Source organism: Lemur catta, chromosome 8, assembly GCF_020740605.2.
Source record: "Lemur catta isolate mLemCat1 chromosome 8, mLemCat1.pri, whole genome shotgun sequence".
Lineage (NCBI taxonomy): Eukaryota > Metazoa > Chordata > Mammalia > Primates > Lemuridae > Lemur > Lemur catta.
Window position 1 is genome coordinate 10693554 of NC_059135.1, and position 23463 is coordinate 10717016.

At 37.8% G+C, this 23463-nt stretch overlaps 1 protein-coding gene across 6 annotated transcripts in view; it reads right to left on the minus strand.

Annotated features, from left to right (window-relative positions):
• The window catches only part of RHBDD1 (rhomboid domain containing 1), a 115181-nt gene that overhangs the window by 39174 nt on the left and 52544 nt on the right, over positions 1 to 23463 (minus strand). For all 6 annotated transcript variants that reach the window (XM_045559482.1, XM_045559484.1, XM_045559485.1 and 3 more), the window contains exons 4-6: positions 20937 to 21025; positions 18981 to 19037; positions 11717 to 11860 (exon numbers count right to left, since the gene is read on the minus strand). In XM_045559482.1, the coding sequence (XP_045415438.1) occupies positions 11717 to 11860; positions 18981 to 19037; positions 20937 to 21025 (290 nt within the window). The remainder of the gene's footprint in view (positions 1 to 11716; positions 11861 to 18980; positions 19038 to 20936; positions 21026 to 23463) is intronic.

Here is a 23463-nt window from a genome sequence, read left to right on the forward strand (position 1 = left end):
GGCATCTTGTTAAATATTCCAACTTCTTTAATAACACATTTACTAAGTGTTACAAAAACAAATGAGTCTCTACTTAGAATGACATTTGTATCCTGCTTCTAGTTTAACGTACTAAAAACTTGCTTCTCTGTCTTTTTAATGGCTCAGTATTATTCTACATTATGATTTATTTAACCTGTCTCCTATCATTGCACGATCAGGTCATTTGTGATTTTTCCAAAACAAACGATTACAATGTAATTTTAGTCAGCTTACTATTTATAGTAATCTTAAAAACTGCACAATTTGGGTCAGGTATTGTGACAAAAGGAGATTTAAATAACACAGACGTGACACAGAAAGATCTGCTGTCCTCTAATTGAGATTTGTGAAGATATATCAGTACATATTATGCATGACTCTCACATCTGGCTCTCCATAGCTAAGTACAACAGAATTATAAATAGTTTTGAATCCTTGGAGAACTCCCAAGTGATGAAACTAGACCACTCTGAGAGCTATTTGCGACTCTGTAATAAATGGAAACCAACATATGACTCTTGGTTTTTCTCACTAGAACACAACACGATAAAATGGATGGGAGAACGTGTGCAACCGTCAGTGAGAGTGCTTAAATGACGCAGGGCAGATGACAGTGAAAAATCTCACGTGAATAACTCCCGTTAACAAGCAACTAGAGTAATGTGCGGTAACAAAATTCTGAAGTCTTAAGGCATACTTAATGCAAGCACATTTATTCTTCTTTGTTATGAATCATTCATTTTCTAAAAGGAAAACTAATGAGTCCTATTTAAATTAACGATGCAAATATACTTAATTCAAATTTCACCAATATATCTATATTAAAATCAATATTTTCAAACTCTTATGTGCTACAATTTTTGGTAGAAACCAATAGACAGCCCAGCAGATTACCTATGATTGTTTAAGCATTTCCTTGAGTGCATGTCCTATGAAGTCCCTAAGAGACAGGAAGGCGACTCTTTCTCAATATAAATGATTTATTGCATAAGGAGGGTGTTCTTTCCTTATAGAAATGATTTACTTCACCATTTTTAAGTTCCTGTCAGGAATTTTTGCTTAAAAAAATCCAAAACCAACCAAACCAAAGAACTTAGCCAAACATATATGGGGAGGTGAAGATAAAAGTAAGAGAAATGTCATTGTTATCTCTATTAGTAATGTAGTCTTTTTAATTTAGGAAAGACTTATCTACAGTGACCACAGATACTTCACAGTTTTGTCTTCTGAGTTCAAGATGATCACAACAAGCCAATCAAACCCCAAGAATATAAACATCTTCTAGCTCAGTTATATGGAGTAACTATAGGGTAGGCTACAGATTTTTAAGAAAATCATGCTAATCTCTACTTTAATGGACAATTCAACAGCAGCCTAGATATACTTTTTCTGAAGAGGCTATGTTGTCTAATGTAACAAGTGTCCTGACTTGGAATAGAAACATCTAGCCTTCTTGTCTGGTACTTAACACTTAGGATGCGACCCTGGGAAAGTAATTTAATTTCTCTGTGCTTCTATTTCACAGTCTAAAATAATGAAGATAATTAAAAATGCTTATTTTGTAGGGTTCTGCATAGGTATGTGAACAGTAACCACCACTTAATGCTCACTGACCTAAAGAATTTCACCAAAACGTTTACAGTGGTTTCTTCTAAGTGCTTGTGTTATGGGTAGTTGCAAGGATACAATCCAATGTTAAGTGTTTTTTCTATACACGGTAAGATTATAGATTACTTTTTTCAATTTTTTTTATTGATTTGTACTTTCTATAGTGAACATATATTACTTTCATAACCAGAACAAATGCTGCCCAAATTTTAAAAGATCACACTAGAAGAGCTCAAGTACCCATCATCATCTGCCTCAGGCCGTCAGCACGGCCCACCTTGGGGACATATGGAATTCAGGTGGGACTTCCAGAAAAAAGTCTATTCCCCTAGCAAAACAAAAGCTGAAACTAACAATAACAGTAGCATACACGTAACAGGTGTTTGCACATGTACACCGGCATTATTTCTCACACTTCATCACCTGTCTCCCACACCTCCGAGGGCCAGGTGGACTTGCCCCTGCCAGCAGGGGAAAGACTGAGAGGCCATTTACAGTCAAGCCCAGAAGGCTGAAGGCTGATGCAGAAGTTCACTCAAGGGTTCACCTCTAGGGAGACTCACCGGAGCCCTAGAAAATGTGAGTCCAATCTAGCACCTTCCAGAGAGTGGACTCTTAGGCTCTTCACAGCCCAGCAACCTACTTCACACCTGTATCCCCAGGGTGGGACATTGTCAATGGCCATCGAAGCCATAGTTAACAAACACATGGACTGTGATGGAGTATTAAGCCTCTTGATTTCTCTAGATCTGTTTCCTCACTGTTGACATTGTTTACAACATGTCAGATATGATGCTAGTATATTATAGTTCTATTTGAAAATGCTGCTATCTTGTTTTCCATCATATACTTTAGGAATAATTTAAATATTTTAATTAAAATTTTTTGACAAATTATAATTATATATAATTATGGGGTATACAAGGCTGTTATGATATGTGATACAAATAAAGCAAAGGATCACAATAATATATCCCTCCCCAAGACTGAAATGGCAGTTATACACTTAATACCCTAAACAATATGGGTCTTTATGAACAACTAAAGAGACAACTTACAGTTGAAGATAAAATGTTAAGACACAACCTTGCAAAATGTTATATACACTTTTGATGTGTACTTAAAATTCTTAGGAAGGAATTCAAAAGGCTCAAATTAAAAGAGAATGGAATTTTATTCACTGAAAATATCAACTATTGAGTTTATAAAACAAAATTTATTGCCCTCAGCTCAAAAAAAGGGTACTGTTTTGTTTCATTTTTTAGTACAGATACATAGTATAAAAACTTCACACTGTTAACTTTTTGGTCAATAAGAATGTAAGATCCATTGCAATTTTAAGGTACTATCTGATATCTCTTTTCTAAATTAATATATTTTTATAGAAATGACAAGAGTTTCTGAATCAGGTCTATAGTAAAAGCTTTCTCCAATTAAATTTGATCTTATGAAACATGAATACACACATCAATAAATTCTGATATTAAAAATTATATAAATAACTTGAGTATCCAAATCATTGCATTAGTAAACTATATTTTCTATAAATTCTTACATAACTTAGGGAATCATGGTTGCTCAAGTACAGAAAGTCATCATCTCATGTCAAAAGTTACTATATCTCTTTCCTAGATCTAATGTATCGGTTAGTTCAACTGAAGTAGGTCAGGGCACTTCAATGCCTTGTCGTTTGGCAGAAAGAAGAGTATTTTTACCTTGATAGTAAAGAACAATATTCATTCATTTCTACAGCCTACAAGGCTTAATAGTCTACAATGCTAACACATATGAGGGGCTTATATAAGGTTATACCAAATAACAGAATGAACAACATCACGAACAATGCAAGCTAAGAGTTCTGAAACCATTAAAATTTGGTGGCCCAAAACGTAGTCTCTGTGTGCAGAGGTGGGAGCACAGGTGGGTAGAATTAATTCATTAGAGTTTTGTTTATACTTTTGTTGTTAAATCTACTCATTAGCATCTGAATAATGCCTTTCAATAAATGATGATCATGGGGATAGGTAGAAGAGGTGAGGAAAGATTATAATTAATTCATATATAACTATTAATGTCAATTTCCCAAATGTTTAAATTTCATGTATCTCCTCTCTGCCCCACCTCTTTTTTTAAAGCAATGACTGGGCTAGAGTTCATATTTTTAAATATGGAATCTAAACAGAAGCCTGTTACTTCCCAACAGGGACCTAAACAAACTCTAGTCCACTCACTTTATTATTTCTCTTCTTGGCTAGGATATCTACATATTGTTTCACAGATTTGAGAAAAGTATGTACTTATATTTCTTTAAGTGCACAATTTCACATCTAGCCACAGTCATGAATATCAAACTTTATTCACTGAAATGAATACCTTCAACATACAAAGCAGCAAGTAAGAACCAGTAATCCAAAGCAAGCATTGTTTCGGACTGAAATTGGTTTTAGAAAATCTGGCAGATGGTACTTTTTATTACATAGAAAGTTTTCCTGGGGGAAAACATACCAAATTACTTTAAAAAAAAAAGTTAAGTGGTCACACAGAATTAGCTGTACATCTCTGTCCCAGCTGTAACACTCCTGCTAAGCCAAGCAAGACAGCAGTGGAAATTTGCATATTTTAAAAATTGCCAACTGCATTATGCCTACACTGGGCCAATGAAAGGTCATATAATCACGCAACTGAATAAGATACTACCACCTAATGCATGTATTTATCAATTTAGATATGCCTTGTGTAGTTGTGTGAATTTACCTTCCAGAGATGTTTCATCTGTAAGCCCTGAAACCTACATGTCAAACACCAGCGTTCTTGATACTCTTGTCTCCTTTTAGCTATATCCTTCCCCACCACTGAATCCATTATCATAGAATAATAGAGCTGGAGGAGACTTTGAAGAGTACCCGAATCAACTCCTTCATATAAAAAATAACAATAAAACTGAGATCTGATCGGATTCACTGACTCACACTTCAAGTAAAATTAGTTAATGGTTATGTCAGGACTGACACTCAGGCCACCGAAGTTCCTATCCTTTTCTTTTTGTATCACACCATCAAAGATTAAAAGAACATGAACACAATTTATTCCATTTTTCTCAAAAATTTCTATACAATAATAAGACAAATCCTACTTTTACATACCTTGATGTTGCTTCAGTAAAAAGAAAAATATACAACTTAAAACAAATTCTCTTTTTCTTCTACTTCAAATGTACCCAATGGGTCCCTATGAACAAATGATGCTTATAAACAGGAATTGAAAATACCACCAAATGATCTGATAACAACAGAAAAACTAGATATTAATTTGAAACTTAAATTTTCTTCAAATATATCTTCCCTGGTAATTTTTCATCTAAAGTCTAAGAGACAAAGCAGTAATCAGTTTCATTCTCAAGCCAAGACCTTTGTAGTATATTCTACTATAGTTTCACATATGGCTACCCAGCAACCCCAACTGCACAGTGCAGGCTGGGGGATAACAATTCTGCTTGATTTTCACAAGACAGCCAAAGTGTGATTGTGGCCATTTGCCTTTCAGAAGAGTCTAAGAAAAGAAGCACAAGTTACTCCACATGTCAGTAAGGATTTCCAGCTTTAACCAGTACACATGCTCCAGGCTGGCAGACAGAAATTGAAAAGGACAGAGCTTTGTACCCAGCACCAGCTGAACTTGGTGGCAGGCCATTAAAAAAAAAAAAAAAAGCAGAAATTATACATGGAGGGATGTGGGGGAAGGGGAAGAAGAAAAAAATGCAATGAGCTAATGTTTCTAGTTGGCATCTGCCTTTTGACTCAAAGAAAAAAGATGGCTTTTTTCCAGAATTTTCTATTATTGTGGTATCAGCTGCCTCTTGGACTCGTTTATAAAAGCTGAGACTGCCAACAGAACAAGACAAGATTTCTGTTAATAGTAGTAAGTGTGCAAGCCCCTTGAATAATAGGGATTTCAATATTTCTTCTACAAAGGCTACTTAGATATTATTATTCCTGGCATAGTCTTCAGGACTTGTAATTATGGCCAGGTACTATTAAGAAACATAATAGCAAATTCTGAGGATAAAAAGTTGCTACCTTGATCTTTTAATTTACCATTACAATATGTTTAACTAAGGAACAGTTTGAAACTACAATTATGTGTCATTTAACAATGGGGATATGTTCTGAGAAATACGTCATCAGGTGATTTTGTACTTGTGCAAATATCATAGCGTGTACTTACACAAACCTAGATGGGATAGCTACAGCCTACTACACACCTAAGCTATAAGATGTAGCCCGTTGCTCCTAGGCTGTAAGCCTGTACATCATGTTTCTGTACTGAATACTGTGGGCAACTGTATCACACTGGTAAGTATTTGTGTACCTAAACATACCTAAACATAGAAAGGTACAGTAAAAATACAGTTTTATACTCTTACGGTACCACCATCGTATAATGCGGTCCATCATTGACCAAACCTTGTTATGTGGTGCATGACTATAATTGGTGCTGCATGTTTCTTGCAGGACTGGAATTCTTTCCACCAAATAAATTTCTGTTAGTTGGTCTTTTCAAAACTCATTATTATTATAACTCTTATACTAACCCCTTAGTATGAAAACTGGGAATCCAAGACAGAATTAAGTATTTACCCAGGCTTTGTAGAAGAAAATACAGTTTCTACCCATTTCATGAGGGAAAGATCCTGTTTAAAAACAAACAAACAAAAAAAGGCCTGGTAAATAAATGTGCAAGGAATGACAGATTCAAACCCCAGGAAGAATAATCAATGCTCCCAGTTTCCATTTTGGATGTAGAAATCTGGAAAAAACATCATCACTCCCATCCTTACAGTAAAAATGAATGCCGGACAATCTGAAAATTAATAACTTTTCTTGAACTCAACAAAAAGCTGAGTTGTTAGGGGCATCCAACTAAACAAACATAAATCTAAAATGGTGCATGAGCACTTGCTCATGTAGGATAGCCTCTGCTAGATGCCAGCAAAAAGCATTTGGCCGAAATTGTGAACAGCTTGGTAAAGGCTGAGTGTGAGCTAGAAACAGGACCCAGAACCCCTGGCGGCTGTGATATACAGGAATTCACACCACTTCCAGGCTCTTCTCAGGACCTGGTGTCACAAAAGAGACTAGTAAGAGTCCAGAGAAAGCATCCTTGGTCATTATGGTACAGCCCTGGGGAAAGAACAGCAGCTGCTGCCAGAAAGGTATGAAAGGCTACCTAGATCCTTCTCCCTTCTGTCCCTATGGAACAAAAGCCTTAAATACTTGGAAGGGTAAAAACCACTGTTCTCCTTAAACTCACATAACTGTGTATCACAAAGAGTAAATTTTACTATAAAGAAATTTAAAGAGGTAGGTAAAAAATAAACAAGAAATCCAGTGATACAACGGACAGTCTTGCAAAAATCAGCAAAGACTACAACAACCATTAGTTAAAAGGTTGTTGGGAAACAGGATATTCATAGAGTAATATAATGATACCTACCACCTCAAATGGAATGGGCAAAGGCTAAAGGGGAAAAGTATACCTTTGCACCAGAGATTTGTCAGTCACCGCCTGAACCCAGTGATCAAACTTAGCAGTATTAGCGGGATGGCCCGACATTGTGTATCTCCTGATATGAGGCAATATGAAAACACAGCATCATCTATGACATACGCTTGCCAAAAATGTTTAACCTGAATCTAATTAAGTCCTCAAATGTAAGTGCCAATGTACAGAAATACAGGGGGTAGAAGAATAAGTTAAATAGCACCATGAAGAAATAACCAGACAAAATGTGGGAGTTCTATAATTCAATGAGACTGGTGCCCTGGGAAAAAATATCATTAAAAAAAAGCAGGGTATGATGTTATATTAATAGGAAATAACAATCAAATGCAGCATTGGGACCTTAAAAAATTGGCTATAAAAGGCATTCTTTGAGAAAATTGGGGGATTTTATATTTGAACTAAATACATTAAATTTAATATTTATTAGTATTAAATTTAGTATTTATTAATACTAAATATTAGATGTTATTAGAGAATTATTACTAATTTTCTTTGATGTCACAATGGTACTATGGATATGTAGCAGACTGTCCCTGATTCTTGGGAGATACACATTGAAGGACTTAGAGGAAAAATAACAGAACGTCTGCAACCTACATTCAAAGGATTCAGCCAAAACAACTCTAACGTCTCTCTTCTTTCCTCTCTCCCTCCCCTCACCAAACACACAAATTGTACATGTTTGTGAAATATTGAAAACTATACCCCCTTGAAGATCCACAATGACACTGCTATACTACTGATGATTCAAATTAGTTCTGCAATTAAGAAACCAATTTATTAAATTAATGTTTTCCAAACTTGTTTGACCACAGAATTTTACTTTCAATGGATGTTTTAAACAACATATGGAACTAGTTTCAGGAAAACTGATCTAAAAGGACTTCCTGAAGTGCATTATACAGTAACCAACAACAGCAAAGGAAGTCACTTTACAAATTATTTATATTAATTTCAATTTTATTTTCATTTGTATGTCATTTTGTGAATTATACATTCAAATTATCTTCCATTTTCCTAACAAGGGTTAGTGTTAATTATTGCACTGTATGGGTTCTTTACATGTTAATGTTATTAATTCTTTGTCAAAGTTTTTGTTAGAAAACCCATTGCTCTTCTATTCAATAATTTTTTCATTGTTTTTATATTTATAAAGTCTTGTATCCAAAACTCAATTAAATATTCACCATCTTTTTATGGTTTCTTTTATTTTTAAAATATATATTTACTTATTTTTATATTTCATTCAATTAGTTTAGAATTTGATTATATGACGTGGTCAGGATCTAACCTGAGTCTCACCTCTCCAAGCTATTTAATTTTTCCCAACACAATTTATCCAATAAGCAATCTTCTCACAATATAAGCTATCTATTCCATAAAATAAAAAAGACTAGATAAGCTGGTATTCACTGTAACACAGAATGCTAAACAATGATTCTTTTGTTAACTTCACTGAAATATTTTAAGGATAAGATGAAAAAACATGAAAGATTATTTAAAATAAAGGTAATAGAAAAATTTAAATTATTTCTATTTCTACTTAGGATACCCTTATTTATTTTTACATGAAGTTTTTTTGAGTGAATAAGATTTAAATTTATGAAAAAACAACACTACTGTCAGATTACTTTCTGAAATCTTTCAAGGGGGCGTGTGTCTGATTTTTTTTAACTTGTTACTAAAACTTTTAATACCTTTATTTCTAAGCAGGAAAAATTATCTACTTATATTAACCTAACAATAAACATATTCTTTATTAAGGATAAAGTTTCAAAAATCTACTCTAACTTCCTCTGATCCACAAAATGTAAGACCCTTCTCCTGTACCTAGATTCAAGTCTCTAAAATTGCTCCAAAGTCACCAGGCCCATCAGAGGATGTTTTCAATAACAGATCTCCTAAGCTCACGTCTCTGAGAGATACAAAGACAAAATCATTGAAGGAAGTCATTATTTTCTTGCTCTTCCTGAAAAAGACACCTGGTACTACTACTATAACTACCAGTATTACAACTACTACTACTAACTCCTTGTATAACTACTGACAGGGGCAAATAACAAACCTTTAGAAATAAAACTACAAAAAGTATGCTGCCTTCTCGCATTTCCCTTCTCTGACTACATTAGCATTGGAGATTTTTCTATAACCCACCTTCAAATACTCTGACTCAAGCTACCTAATTTTTCCCTCTGATCTTTGACCACCCTTTGATCATTTTTGAAGCCTTGCTATAGCACTTTAAACTGCATATTTCTTAACAGAGGTAATAATTGAATGTTGTCCCTCAAAATCTAAATCTAAATCTTTCCTACTATGCTGTGTTCCTTGGCTCTTGGGATTTTATTTGAATTCCACCTAGAAGAGGACAGAGATGGGTTGCACAAAGTCCATGCTGAGAAGTTTTGCCCTGTTCTACTTGTCCTCATGGTATTTCATGTCCAGCCCAGTAGTGATTAAAACCCTGTGCACAAAGGAATAACCATGAAAATTTGTCAAAATACAGGCTCTGGGGCTCTTTCCCCAGATTTTGTAATTCCATGGCTAAGGTGTGCTTCTAATGGTTGTGATACTGCCAGTCCACTGACTACATGTGATATAGTGATTACAAAAATGCCTCAATACTGCACCTCTCCCTCTATCCAAAACCACTGCAATGTGACTTTGCTGTACCTCCTATAAAAGGTATCAGAATACAGTGGAACTGGCCTACTGGCCTTGTGCCACTACAAGCCTTACTCTCTTTAAAACCTCATGCTGAGGCCTTGTGAATGAGCCCAGGAGAGCCTGCTGGATGAGGAGAGACACAATGCCCAATCACGACCAACAGACAACAGTTGGTCTGACATGTAAATAAGATCACCCTAGGGCAACCAGCCCCAGTGGACCACTGCAGACGCGTTAGCTCACCAGCCAAGATCAGCTAAGCCTGGCCTAGCTGCCCCACACACTCATAAGCAAGAATAAATGTCTACCGTTTTAAGCCACAAGTTTCAGGGTGATTTGTTGCACAGAAATAGATTACTGATACATCAGAGTTCTGATACCCTTCACCTAAGAAATGCTGATTTATCTCTTCCTCCCCACTTCCCTTGCCAACTTTATAATTTAGGCTTTCATTTCTTGTTCAGACAATGGCAATAAAGTCTCTCAACTTGTCTTCCCACTTATTGTCATCCCCCACCTCCATGCACACTACTGCTAAGATTGCATTCCTTAAAGTCAGAAACTACATTGTCATAATTTATGTATTCTCATCATCTAGCGTAATGCTTGCTACCCCATAGGTACTCAATCCTGTTTGCATAATGACTGCTACCAGATTCATACACCACAGCTCTGATCACATCACTCTCCCATGCAGAACTCTACTGGCATTTACAACATACACTGAATCCATTTTCCACTTGGCCTATTTAATTCCAGGAGCTCAGTGATCAGGCCTCAGCCCAGTTTCCCATTCTTCTCTCCCCCCACTTCTCTTAATGTGTCATTTAGAAGTGAAGGCTGGCTGAATACGTCCCTTACTTCTGTGCACGCTGATACTCAGCCTCCTGCCTAGAACGCCCTTCCACATCGCTGTAAATTCTATATACTCTTGAAGGTACAACTCAAATGCCACCTCTACTGTGAAAATCTGATAGCTCTGGGTAAGAAAAAGCTCAGTCCTTTCTCCCTGCCTCTAGCACGAGTCTCTCTTAGGACCCTGATATTATGCTTACTTGTGTGTTAGAGCATTTAGCAGACATATGCCCAAACAGAGATTGTGAACTTCTTGAGGGAAGGTACCATCTTTCACATCTCTATGTTCCCTATTGTACCTAACGTAGTACATAAAACATAATAAAACCTTACTAAACGTCTATGTGAATGAATAGATTTTTAGTCACTACTAAAACAATAAAAACAATAATACCCAAACTCACAAGCCAAACCCAGAATGAAGATGGCAGAACACAGAGGTTCTCCTAAATCAGTTTGTAAAAGAAATTCTTTTTTCTTTTTTATAAACTGATATACAGAAAGAAAGCCTGTTAAAAATACAAATTCCTAAGCTCTGCCCCCAGAGAGATTGGTTCAGCAGAATTCAAAACTGAGTTTGAATTTTTAACCCATGTGATTTTGAGGGAGATTTGTGGGAGGTTTATGAGTAATACTTTGATATACAATGACACAGAACCTGCTTTACAGATATGAATTCCAAAGTAAAGTCTCCCCCCTTTTTTTTTATCATGCACCTAAGAATTTTAAGTTTCTTGACTTCAATGTCAAAGCTTCGAGTGCAGCAGGCCTATAAAAAGAACCACTTTAACAATACATACACAGTCTGGCACCTTATTAGCTTAGGTTGCTGGGAATATGGCATCACACCCCATTCTTTGTAATCACAATCTGCACACATTTTTCATCTACATATCCTTTTTATAAACTATGTAAAGTTTAATTTGCTACAGATAGCCCTTTTTCAGACCATCTCAGCACATGAGGTATGCTTTAATATAACTGAAGGATGCAAGACTCCTACCTCGGTCCCAAAGGCTGGCTCTTAATGCTCTCTCCAGCTGTTCCTCCTCACTCAGTCCTGCTGTGTACACATCGTAGTTCCTGGGTGCTTCTTCATAGTAGCCTGGCCTGCCATATGGATAATGATTCTCATATCCAGAATGGCCTAGAAGCACAATGAAAAGGTTATAGAACACAGCTATGGACTGTTCTTTTGTTTCATACTTCCTATTTTGTTAAAGCAAAGACAAGCAAATAATTTATGTTATTATTTTGAGCATAATAGTCACCCTCAAAATAAGAAAAGATGCCAAATGGAGAAGGCCTCCATGAGGGCAGGCAATGACCGTCTTGTCATCGTTGTGTTTACAGTGCCCAACACAGGGCCAGACATGCAGGAGTCTTAGGTGCTAATGGGGACAGGAGACATTAACTTAGAAGGCCCTCAGAGGCCCTGGAGAAGGAACTGGAATGGGCTATTGACATACGGAGTGGATTTTCAACTTGTGACTATTCAATACTTGCACTATTTTCAGGAAGTCCTGACTTGAGTCAAGAGAATGGTAGAATAGTTGTTAAAGTCTTATTATCTTACGGCTCCATGCAACGAGAGGCAGACCAGTGTTTAACAGAGATACTACAGAACATTTCAGACAGTAATAAGATTGAGATGTATGAACCAACTTCTCTGTAATTATACTTGTATATAAGAGATTGTAGTTCCTATTGTAGTTCCTTTAAAAAAAATGGCTGGTTGCTAGATAAAACAAGAGAGAAGAGACAACATGGTCATTAAATACTGCTTTAGCCACTAAACTTAGATACCCATTCAAAAAGGTCAATAACAGAGCACAGTTCACTTTTGTAAGATATTTCCGTCAATCTTTTCAGTCAGTTTGAATTTGCTCCTTATATTTTCTTTAATTGCCAACTGTTACAGACTTTGTTTGGAAGAGATGTTTATTCCCTCAGAAGGTTACCAATCTCATTCTGGCACAATTAGGGAGAGGTAATAATCTGTTTAATTTTTCCCCTGCTTTCCTCTCATTATCATACCCTTTGAAGATGATGCTTTAAATGTTTAAATAATGTGTTTTTGGTTGTTGACGAAGATTCCTAACCTTTATGGGAGTCTTGTGTCACCAATCTCTGTATCATTACACATAGTGCAGGGCCTGAGTTAGAACTTTAATAAGACTACCAAAAAAAATACAATCAGGCCAAAAGAGGAACACTGTATGGCAGAATCTGGTTAGCTGAGATTTCATATTCAGAATTTTTGATAATTGGTCCTGAGGCAATTTTAAAATTTACTTTTGTATTGGTTGCAAATAAAAGACTTTCCTAATATGTAAGACTAAAAGGGAAGCAAAAAATTCTCGATACTCTAATAGTCTTTGTTTCATTGTATAAACAATGAAATGATAATAAAACACTAATCTGGTTCAGCTGATAATATAATTATGTGTTTATATTTGTCATGTGAAGAATTTGTGTCTGTTGATGTTTTTAGAACAGCTTTATTGAGATATAACCAATATAACAATTTGCCAATTTAGAGTGTACAACTCAAAGGTCTTTAGGATATTTTAGAGTTCTACCATCACCACCACAATCAGTTTTGACCACTTATATCATCCCTCAAAAAAGAAATCTCTACCCTTTAGCTAACACTCCTGAAACTCCCACCCCTCCCAGCTCTAAGGAACCACTAATCTACTTTCTGTCTTTATAGATATGCCTATTCTGGACAATTCAGATAAATAGAATTATATTGGTAATTTGTGGCATTTTGTGTCTGGCTTATTTTACTTAGCATAATGTTTCCAAGGGTCATCAATGTTGTGACATGTATCAGAATTTCATTCCTTTTTATGGCCAAATAATATTCCATCGTATGGCTATACCATATTTTGTTTATGTATGCATCAGTTGACGGACATTTGGGTTAATCCTACCTTTTGACTATAATGAACAATGCTATTATAAACATTTCTGAATAAATTTTTAGTGGACATATGTTTTCATTTCTCTTGAATATACATGTAGGCATGGAACTGCTGGGTCACAATTCTATTTAACCATTTGAGGACCTGCCAGAATGTTTTCCAAAGCAGCTGCACCATTTTACATTCCTACAAGCAGTGTATAAGGGTTCTGATTTCTCTACATCCTCACCAACACTTGCTATTATCTCTCTTTCTAATTACAGTCATCCCAGTGGGTATAAAGTGGTATCTTCCTGTAGCTTTGATGACTAATGATATTTTTATGCATTTATTAGCCATATCCTCTTTGGAGAAATAGGTCTGTTCAGATCTTTTGCCCATTCTTACTAATTACTATAATACTCTTCTTGCTTAGTTATATTTTACTGAATGTCCTTGAAAATAACAAAAACGAACAATTTAAATTAACATTAAATAAAATTGTTCAGGATTTTGGAGACTAATTCTGAAAAGCCTTGCCTCAATGTAGTAAAAATTAGTGGGGATTTACTAAATACCCCCAGTAACCCAACTTCCCTATTCTCTCTCATGTTTCCCATGTCAGAATATTAACATTATTTATATTTAAAACGGGAAAAGGAGATAAGTAAATTTGCAAAATCCTCTCACTGGTTTAGGACCAAAGTGGGATCTGGATACAATTTGAAATATGGACACCCCTTCTCAAATTGGTCTCTACCCAGTAGAACCATCAGAAAAATTCGGCTCCCACTGCTGTGTTGGCGAACACCCACCAGCAAGTTTCTTATCTGGAGAGTAAAGGAGACTGTCGTAGTGCTACAAATCTTGCTCTCGACACCCCTCATCAAAAAAAGACCTTGTATGAGGACAGAGGGTGAAAACACAATATGTCTACATCACAAAGAACAAATAAAGGGGAAATCACTCCAAAACACTAATAGAATATTTATGGATAAGTCACTGAATGCCATGAGATCCTTCCGCAATCCCTGAATAGAGAAACTACCCAATTCCCTAAGAGTGCCAATTATTTTATTGCAACACAAAAAGCATACCGGGTAATTTCCCAGATGGCTCATTATCACTTTCAAACCCCTGTGGAATGTCATTCTGTTAGGGAAGGTCTAGGCAGCGTTTCTCCTATCCATCCCTCAAAATGCTCAGCTAATTCAGAATCCAAAATAATCCAAAGTCTCTGAATACTTATCTATACAGATCCCATATACTTCCATAGAGTTTTAATTGCCAGGTATAAGTGCAGTAATTTGAGGCAACATTTTTTCTTCACGCTATTTCTTACTTAAAAACAACCTAGCAGTGCTTTAATGAAATAAAAACAACTCTAAACATCTGACTACTATAAAACCTAATTTGGTACTTGTCAGACAAAATGTGGGGAGAGAGAATTGGAAACTTTTGGTGCCTTAAGTCAAAAGGATTAGTATGGTTAAAGGTTCCATATCAGCAATCATTAATCATCAACAAGACCAAAAAACCCCCATCAATATCTATTATAATGGGAACAGGTCTCCTAGGACCAAAAATTTTCTACAGCTGTTTCACTGAACAATCAGATGTTTTTAAATCTTCATAATAAACATTCCTGGAAAAATCTAACAATCAAACACTTAAATAAGTTTAAATTATATCCTGCAATGAATGCTAACTTAACGTTCTTTTTTTAGCTATATACTTGGGCTCTGCCGTAAGAGAAACTCTGGTTATCATTATTCTATTAACTACTCCATCTGTTCCTTATATACATACCAGGATTTCATGGCAAAGGAGATCAAGAAACACCACCAAGATTAGAAAAATTGGTAACAGCTTTTTAAACATTCATGAGGTTCTTTGACCTATAAAGACTTTTCCAGCTAAGAACAGCCATATTAAGAATAAATCATTATGTGTAGGAGATACATATGCACTCACAAAAGTTCCCTAGATGACCATTAGCATGGCCACCTGGCCTTATGTAGCTCTGCCTTTGAAGAAATCCGATCACTTCAGAGGAAGGAATATAAATATGGTAATCTCACAGAGGGTAAGAAAGGTAAAAGGGGCTTTTATTTTTGCCTTTAGTTCTCTGGTCTCTGAGTTTGATGGGGCTATGCCTCTTCCATATGAAGGAGGAAAGGAGCAGGTTTCCCTTTTTTTTTCTTTTAATAAATAGAGTTTAAAAAAAAAGAGTGAGAAAAGACAGTAAGTGGAACTGCCCTATTTTGTAAGGTTAAATTGGCACAATGCCCATCTCATATCCTTGTACAATAGGAAAAGCAGGGGCTAGAAATCAGGGAATTGCACTTTTGTCCTAGTTCTTCCACTAACTACCTGTGTGATTTTGGCCAAATTAGTGAACTTTGCTAAGCCTCAGTTTCCTAGCTGTCATATAAGATGTTAGGACCAGGTTATCTATGACAGTTTAAGTTACGTCTGTGCCCAAGTATGTTTTTACTATCCTCTTTGCCCAGAAGAGCACTGCAGTTTCTTTTGGGGATTTTAAGAACTGAACCCAGAAGAGAAGCCCTTTTCACTCTAGCAACTTCAAGCTGTTAGATACCATGTCCCCTGCTCTGTGGAAAGAATAAAGTCAAAAGCAAGAGAGAAAGCACCAGAGGAGACAGAATCATGGTGCTCTTCCTGTCCAACTCCACTCTTCCTAGTCACACGGGCCAGTAAAGTTCTCCTTAGTCAGTGTGAACTGGTCTCCATAACCAACAACCCCAAGGACGCAGTGTTATTCCAAATGACTGTTATCATCGGCTTTGTTCACAACTACTCATCACAGCTTCAATTTAGGCGAGTCCACAGGTAGAAGCAGGTGACAAGGCACTATAAAACAACTGTTCTCTGCACCAAGACCAAGTTCTAGGATTTTAAGCATCTAAATAAGCAGAGGTGAAAGCCTCAGAAGTGAAGCCTCTTCTTAGGGCAGTGACAGAATTCATTTCCATGGTCTTCAAGCCTAGGGAACCCCAATCATCTAAGGCTATGGTTTTTGTTCTTGATCCCATTAAAATCACCTAGAAAGCTTTTATAACAGAGGCTCAGTCCCTGCCTCTACCTCCATTCTTATTTCATTCGCCTGGGGTAAACTCAAGACATGAGTATGTTGTAAAAGCTCCTCAGGTGATTCATACATACAACCAGGATAGATAAGCATGATCCAAGACTTTAGAACTACACAGAAAACCTAAATGTAACTCTGATAGTGTCACTCTGATTAAATCCTTCAGTGGCTCTCCAACACATTCTGGATAATCTCAAACAGGCCTTTTCAAGTACTATTTCCTGTCCCTGGAAAGCGCTTTCCTCCCATTGCTTTTCTTAACTTCTGCTCATATATCAAGACCCAGAACTCTACTGCCTCTGAATAACCTCCCATAACGCAACCCCACGCATCCATCCCAGGATGAGCACTGACCCCATTACATTTGTATTGCTAGATTAGGCATCCTACTTCTGCTAGGAAGAAGCAACTGGGACTGGACTATCTCTCCCATCAAAATCAAGTAGAAGACTGGAGAAAATATATGAAACAACTATTTACAGACACTGTATTAATATAATAGGTAGTACAGGCTTCTGAACCTTGAGAGAAAGGAAATAAAGGAAATGAGCCTACAGACACTTTCCAGACTGTGGTGCAGGATGGTGGAGGGAGCATGAGCAGAGCACAGCAGGCCCCCTGAGCTGCAAAGTCACAGAGGAGAGCTAGGAGGTGAGGACTGATCAGGAGGGGACATGGTAAAAACTCAACTAATATCAGCATTATTAGTGATCATCCTACTACCCTGGACCACCCCACATCATGGTTCAGCATCTACTTCCTACACCCTTGTCAGTCCCATTAGTTTCTGTTATTTCATCTTTTCAAATGTACAGCACCTACATTCCCACTCCCAGATCATAAACTCTTGAGACTGGGACTGCAGCTCTTTTTTTCTCTCCCTCAATAGCTAGTCTGGCTTTCTGTGCAATATGACTGCTCACAAGATGCTACTGGGGAAGCCAGTTTGTGGCTAAGAATATTTTATGGGAAAATAAAGCAAAAGCTATATATATATATGTGTGTATATATATATGTATGTATATTATATAAAGCATATATATAACATATATATTACAAAATTCTTTGCACCTATATTATTTAAATCAGTGTCAAAAATCTACAACTAATGGTCCAAGTTCAACCCACTGCCTATATTTGTAAGTAAGATTTTACTGGAAAACAGCTATGCCCATTTGTTTATGAATTGTCTACAGCTTACATGCTACAAGGACAGGCTGACTAGTTGCAACAGAGACCATATGGCCAATAAAGCCCTTAAAGACTAAAACATTCGCTATCTGGCCCTTTAAAGAATAGGCTGCTGACCCCAGATTTAAGCCATAGCAGTTCCCAATTGGTATCAATATAACCACGTCTTACTCCACGTGGGCTGCCTAACAAACAGCCGCAGGCTAGGTGGCTTCAACAACAGAAACTTCTTTCTCACAGTTCTGGAGGCTGGAAGCCTGAGATCAGGGTTTGGCATGGTCTGAACCTCAGTTCTGGTGAGGGCCCCCTTCTGGGCTGCAGAGGGCCAACTTCTCCTTGTATCCTCACATGGCGCTAAGAAGTCTAGAGAGTTCTCTGGGGTCCCTTTTATAAGGGCACTAATCCCATTCATGAAGGCTCTACCCTCAACACCTAATTTTTCCCCAAAGCCCCACACCCCCTAAAACCATCACGTTAGGAGTTAGCATTTCAACATACGAATCTGGGGGAACACATTCAGTCCATTGTGTTAAGACACCCAGTAGTTGCTTTTCACAGGAAGTCCTCTCTACCTATTTACACAGACATCTAAAAAATATATATTCTCCTCTTTAAGTCACATGTTATTTATTAGAGCAATGCCTATCTTAGCATCTTAGGGTACATGTGAGTTTCCTGAATACAGGTGGGGTGGTCTGTGGAGAACTGTATACCTGAAACCAACTTTTAACACTTTGCCAGCAGTATGGCCTTAGGCTGACAATAAAAGGACCAGGATCTAATATGATCCTCATCATACATAAGAGACCTCATACCAATCACACAATTTTTTTATGCCTGGGTTACCTCCTTCCCTGGACTTTCGTACCAACCCACCCAAAAACGCTGCCTGGGTTACCCCTCCATCTAGCTTCCAGGAATGTGAGAGGCACAATTACATAACATGTGAATTACTCTACCACAGCATAAACTAGTGTTATCTTAAAGTAGCTCTATAGCAGCAAACACTACAATTTTAAAAAGTTAACATTTATTAAATGAAATAAAGTACTTACCTGAACTATTAAAGTAGTACTGCTGTCCTGAATAACCAGTATTGGAGGGAAAAATGCCTACACATGAAAGAAATAAACATTTTAATGGTAGCCATAAAGCTTTAAATGTTAATCTTTCCAACAATTAGGAGGTTCCTTATGAAAAAGCCCAGGGTCATCTCAAATGACTTCCAAACAATTGTTAAAATAAACTCCCTTTTATTTAAGGGCCAGCCCTATAGGGAATAGAATGTGTGTGGGGGTACAATGAACTTCCTAATTTAGACTCACTGAAGTTCCTTAGAGGTTCCTGTTGACATTAGACAGGTCTTTGCCTCCCAAGGTACCAAGCTTGGGCTTTGGTGCTCTGTATACGTAGAGATGCTCTGGCTAAAGAGAGGACCTTCCCCCAACAATGGTGTTAGGAGGGCCACGCTCATTATGCTTCCTGAGGGACTTTACTCTTTCGTGTCCCTACAGAAGGCAGAAGGACAGTCAATTTGGCACTGCTGAATGGAGGGACATACTCTCAGTGTGACCCTCCTCTTCCAGGAGGCATCAGAAAGCAGCCTCCAGATGCTTGGTCACCTTCCATGGGGTTCCTGTGTCACTACAATTCTCAGTTCACAGAAAAAAGGCAGAGAGATTGCAGGCTGTTTGATAGTCACACCAAATGTGTTATGATTTTTATATTTAATTTTCTATCGTATTACTTCAAAAACAGAGTGATGTAAAAATAAGTCTCCATGGAATACAGGCAAAGTTTAAAGGAGGAAAACTAAGAGTTTAATGTTATAATTGTGGGGAAAATCCTCTTCAACAATTAAACAAAGCACTTGTCTAAATTTCATAACATGTCTGTAGAAAGCTTTACTAACCACTTAATCTTGAGACACACAGAAAAATGAAAAAACGCTAAACTTCCCAAATCATTTCTTTGCCTTTATCAGTACTAATGAGTATTAGATTGTATTGAAAATATAATAAAACTGGGCATTTTCAATAAATGAAGCTCCCACTGCCTCCTCCAAGCAAACATACTGGGAACACAGTAATAAGCATATGTAGCAAAATGGGAATCTGCTTAAATGCAACACAGCCTGCAAAAATCAACTCAAAGTGAACACAACCTGCTAATAAAGGCGACAGTGTGGTGCCGGGAAAGCTTTCTAATATCATGAATATTATATGGTTCTCAAGAAGACCAGTCATCGGCACAAACTGTGAAAACAAATTATTTATGGTTCAAGAAAAGGTAAAATAGTCTCAGAAGATTTCCCATGAATAAAAGATGAAATATTGGAACTCGCATGGTCTATAAAACAAGTGTTTGGAAAATAGTATTCTTACAAGTCAAAACCAGTACAGCATTTTAAATTAAGAGGTTGAAAAAATGCATATATTTCTAAATAGAATATTTTCATTGAGCTTCAATTTGAAGTGAAAAACAAAGGAAAAAAAATAAAAAGCAGAAGCCAAGCTTCAAGCAGTAACAGACTTGGTTTGACCATGCATGAATATATGTGTCGCCACCAAACCCAGTGGTCATTCTGAATTCTTTAAAATACTGACCTTGCACTTCAATCCAGGTTTGGTTTTCTTTTTTAACTTTTCCTTTCACATATATTAATTCATGGAATATTATAGAAGAATACAATATTTTAAACCCACTTTAGTTCTCTGGATGTTTGAGGAAATCGTGGTTTTCTGTGAGTAGCATTAAGTTGAGGGAATAAGTATATACTGGTATTTGTTCCCTAAGAAAGCCTCAGATTTAAAACTTGGGTTTGCATCCTCTTTTGTGGAGCAACGTGAGGAACTGCACCGGCTGTTTTACCTTTTGGTTTAAAAAGAAAAACAAGTGTATTAGGGCATTACTAAGCTGAACCACAGGAAAACTTGGGGTTGTGTCTATTCACATTAAAATTAAGATGAACTTCCAACTTGTTGTCATGCCAAAGGCGTTTTGTTCTGTACCTGCACATGCTTCCATGATTTTCTTCAGAGGCCCCTGAGTGTACATTAGTCCAACAAGAATCCCGGCCAGATGCCCGGCGAAGGAAGTCCTAGGAGAGAAGGAGACCCTCTGTGAGTGTTTGTTCTGCTGCTGATTAGAGACATTCTGTCTTCTCATTAGCCCAGTGCATGTCAATTAGTCACAGTCTGCAGGCTTTGTTCCACATCACGTCTTTTATGCTGAGCAGCATTTAACTCAGTCCAAAGAACATTTCCTACCTTAAAAAAAACAAGTACAATGAATAACAACCAGCACATGCTTAAAATGCAGCGCCCCTCCCTGACCAAGAGAAGTGGGTTGTCTCCTCCAGAGTGGCGGAAGCAGTCTGTCAAGACAAGGCATTACATTGCTTCCAGTTTTTCTCTGTACCTCTTATCACAAAACATAAATGAAATCAGTTTTCTCTGTTCGGAATTAAATCTGGAATTGTCCGGCCATTGTGAGGGATGATGGCTATCTGTGCTCACAGCAGGGCCGACTGCTGCAGTTTTCTACCCCACTGACTAGGGAGGCAGAGAGCAAATGAAACTCAGCAAAGAGACGGAGGGGCCCACATGCACCCCACAAAGTTGTCTTCATACGTATCTTTCAGTCACTCGGCAAAAAGAAACAAAAATGTAAACTTCACACTTGAAAGATGAGTTAGGGCATTAAATTGGTTCCACTCTTCTTAAACTAGCATCTGAGATTGGCTATCGATTATAAAATTTATTTTCAAATGTACATTTCTACCCATGTAGTAACACTCCTAAGGGGCCTGCGGTACTTCCAGGCTGGTGGTGGGGCTGGGGACTGTCCCGTGGGGTCACTGGCTGACAACCTCCCAGCCTGAGTTTAAGAGGTTACTGGAGATTCATTCTCTTGACAATCTCTGCATTTTACCACAAAGATGGGTCTGTATACAATGATTTCTTCTCTAAGCACCTGACCTCAATGTCCAGCTGCCTACCACCATCTAGACACATGCATACAATGTTCATCTGCACCTTAAACCAGCCTTTTCTGGGGTCACATTCCCATGTCCCCTTTGCCATGCCTCTCATACCTAGCCCAGCCTTTCCATTCCTACGCCCACAGCTATGCCTCAAGCCCTCGCTGGTTCTCGCCTGAACTATTCGGAAAAGCCCAGCATTGGGCACAAGGTGAGCCCTAGATGCATATATATTGAATGAGTAAAAGAATAAACAGAAGAAAACTACCCAGCTGGCTCCCTGCCGGACAGCTCTTGTTTTCCAGAGCATCCTACACTCTGTTATCAGGTATCCTCCTAAGACCGGGGCAAGTCACGTCATTGCTATCCTGTGAAATCCACGGGCTCTCACAGAACTTTGCCCACCTCCTCCCTCCTTCGTCATTGCCTGCAACACCCATTCCCACACACCCCACAGTCAGACGTCCCAAATGTTCACAGGTGACCACAAGGCTAAGCCCAGCAGCACCTCTGTCATAAAAATCGTGGCCCAGTTGGAGAGTTGCTCTTTCCTTCTACTGCCTTCCCTTGGAGCTATTGTTTCTACCTTTGCTACAGCATCCATCCAGTTTGCCTGTCTGCCTGTCTCTCTCTCTCTCTCTCTCACAAATTCCCTGAGGGCAGCAATGGTGTCTTATCTATTTATCATGCAATATTAGAAGCTAAAAAAACAGTGAAGCAAATGAATATGTTCCCACAGCCTAGAAGAGTGACCCCTCACTCCAGAAAGGGGATGGGAGGCAACTGAAAATTGTCAAGGAGCATAATGTGAACCCCAAGAGCACAGTGGTTCTTGCGGTTTTGCATATGTATTCCCCACACCTGGGGCAGGGCCTGGCACATGATAGGCACTCAAATATGTATTGAATGGATGACTCAAGTGTGCCAGAACTGTTTCACCAAGAGCGAGTTAAAACCACTCAGTCTTCAACTCAGAGAGGTCACGGAGCCACAGCTGTGACAGAGTTCAGAGTGTGACATTCAGTAACCTACATGGGAGACTTGGAGTCAAACCCAAACTTTGCCAACTACAGCAGCAGCCTACGGGGGAAGGAGGTCCTGAAACACTAAAAGTAGGATGGTGCTGAGTGATTTTCATTGTCTCAGAGCTATGGAAAGACTTCTTGGCTCTCAGGAAATGAATAAACAGTGAGGACGGAACACTGGCAAGAAAGGGACAAACGGAAACTTTGGGGACATAACAACACTGATGCTTGTTCCCATTAGCCGATTAAATGACCAATTGCTCAAACAAGCACCCACATATGTCCACACATACCGAAAGCCAGAGCATGTGCACACACACACACCCATACACACCATTTCCCCAGGAGAGCTGTCATTTTCATCAAATACGTCTACTTCACAGTATGTGCAACCTGGTAATAAGAATATGGGGTTGGACACTTGGTTTCTCATTTCCTGGGAAGAATAGCATAAACTATGTCTCTGTGTAAAGTATGCTTTACTTTAGCTTCCCCTACCCCTACCAAAAAATTGTACATGAGGGACATGTT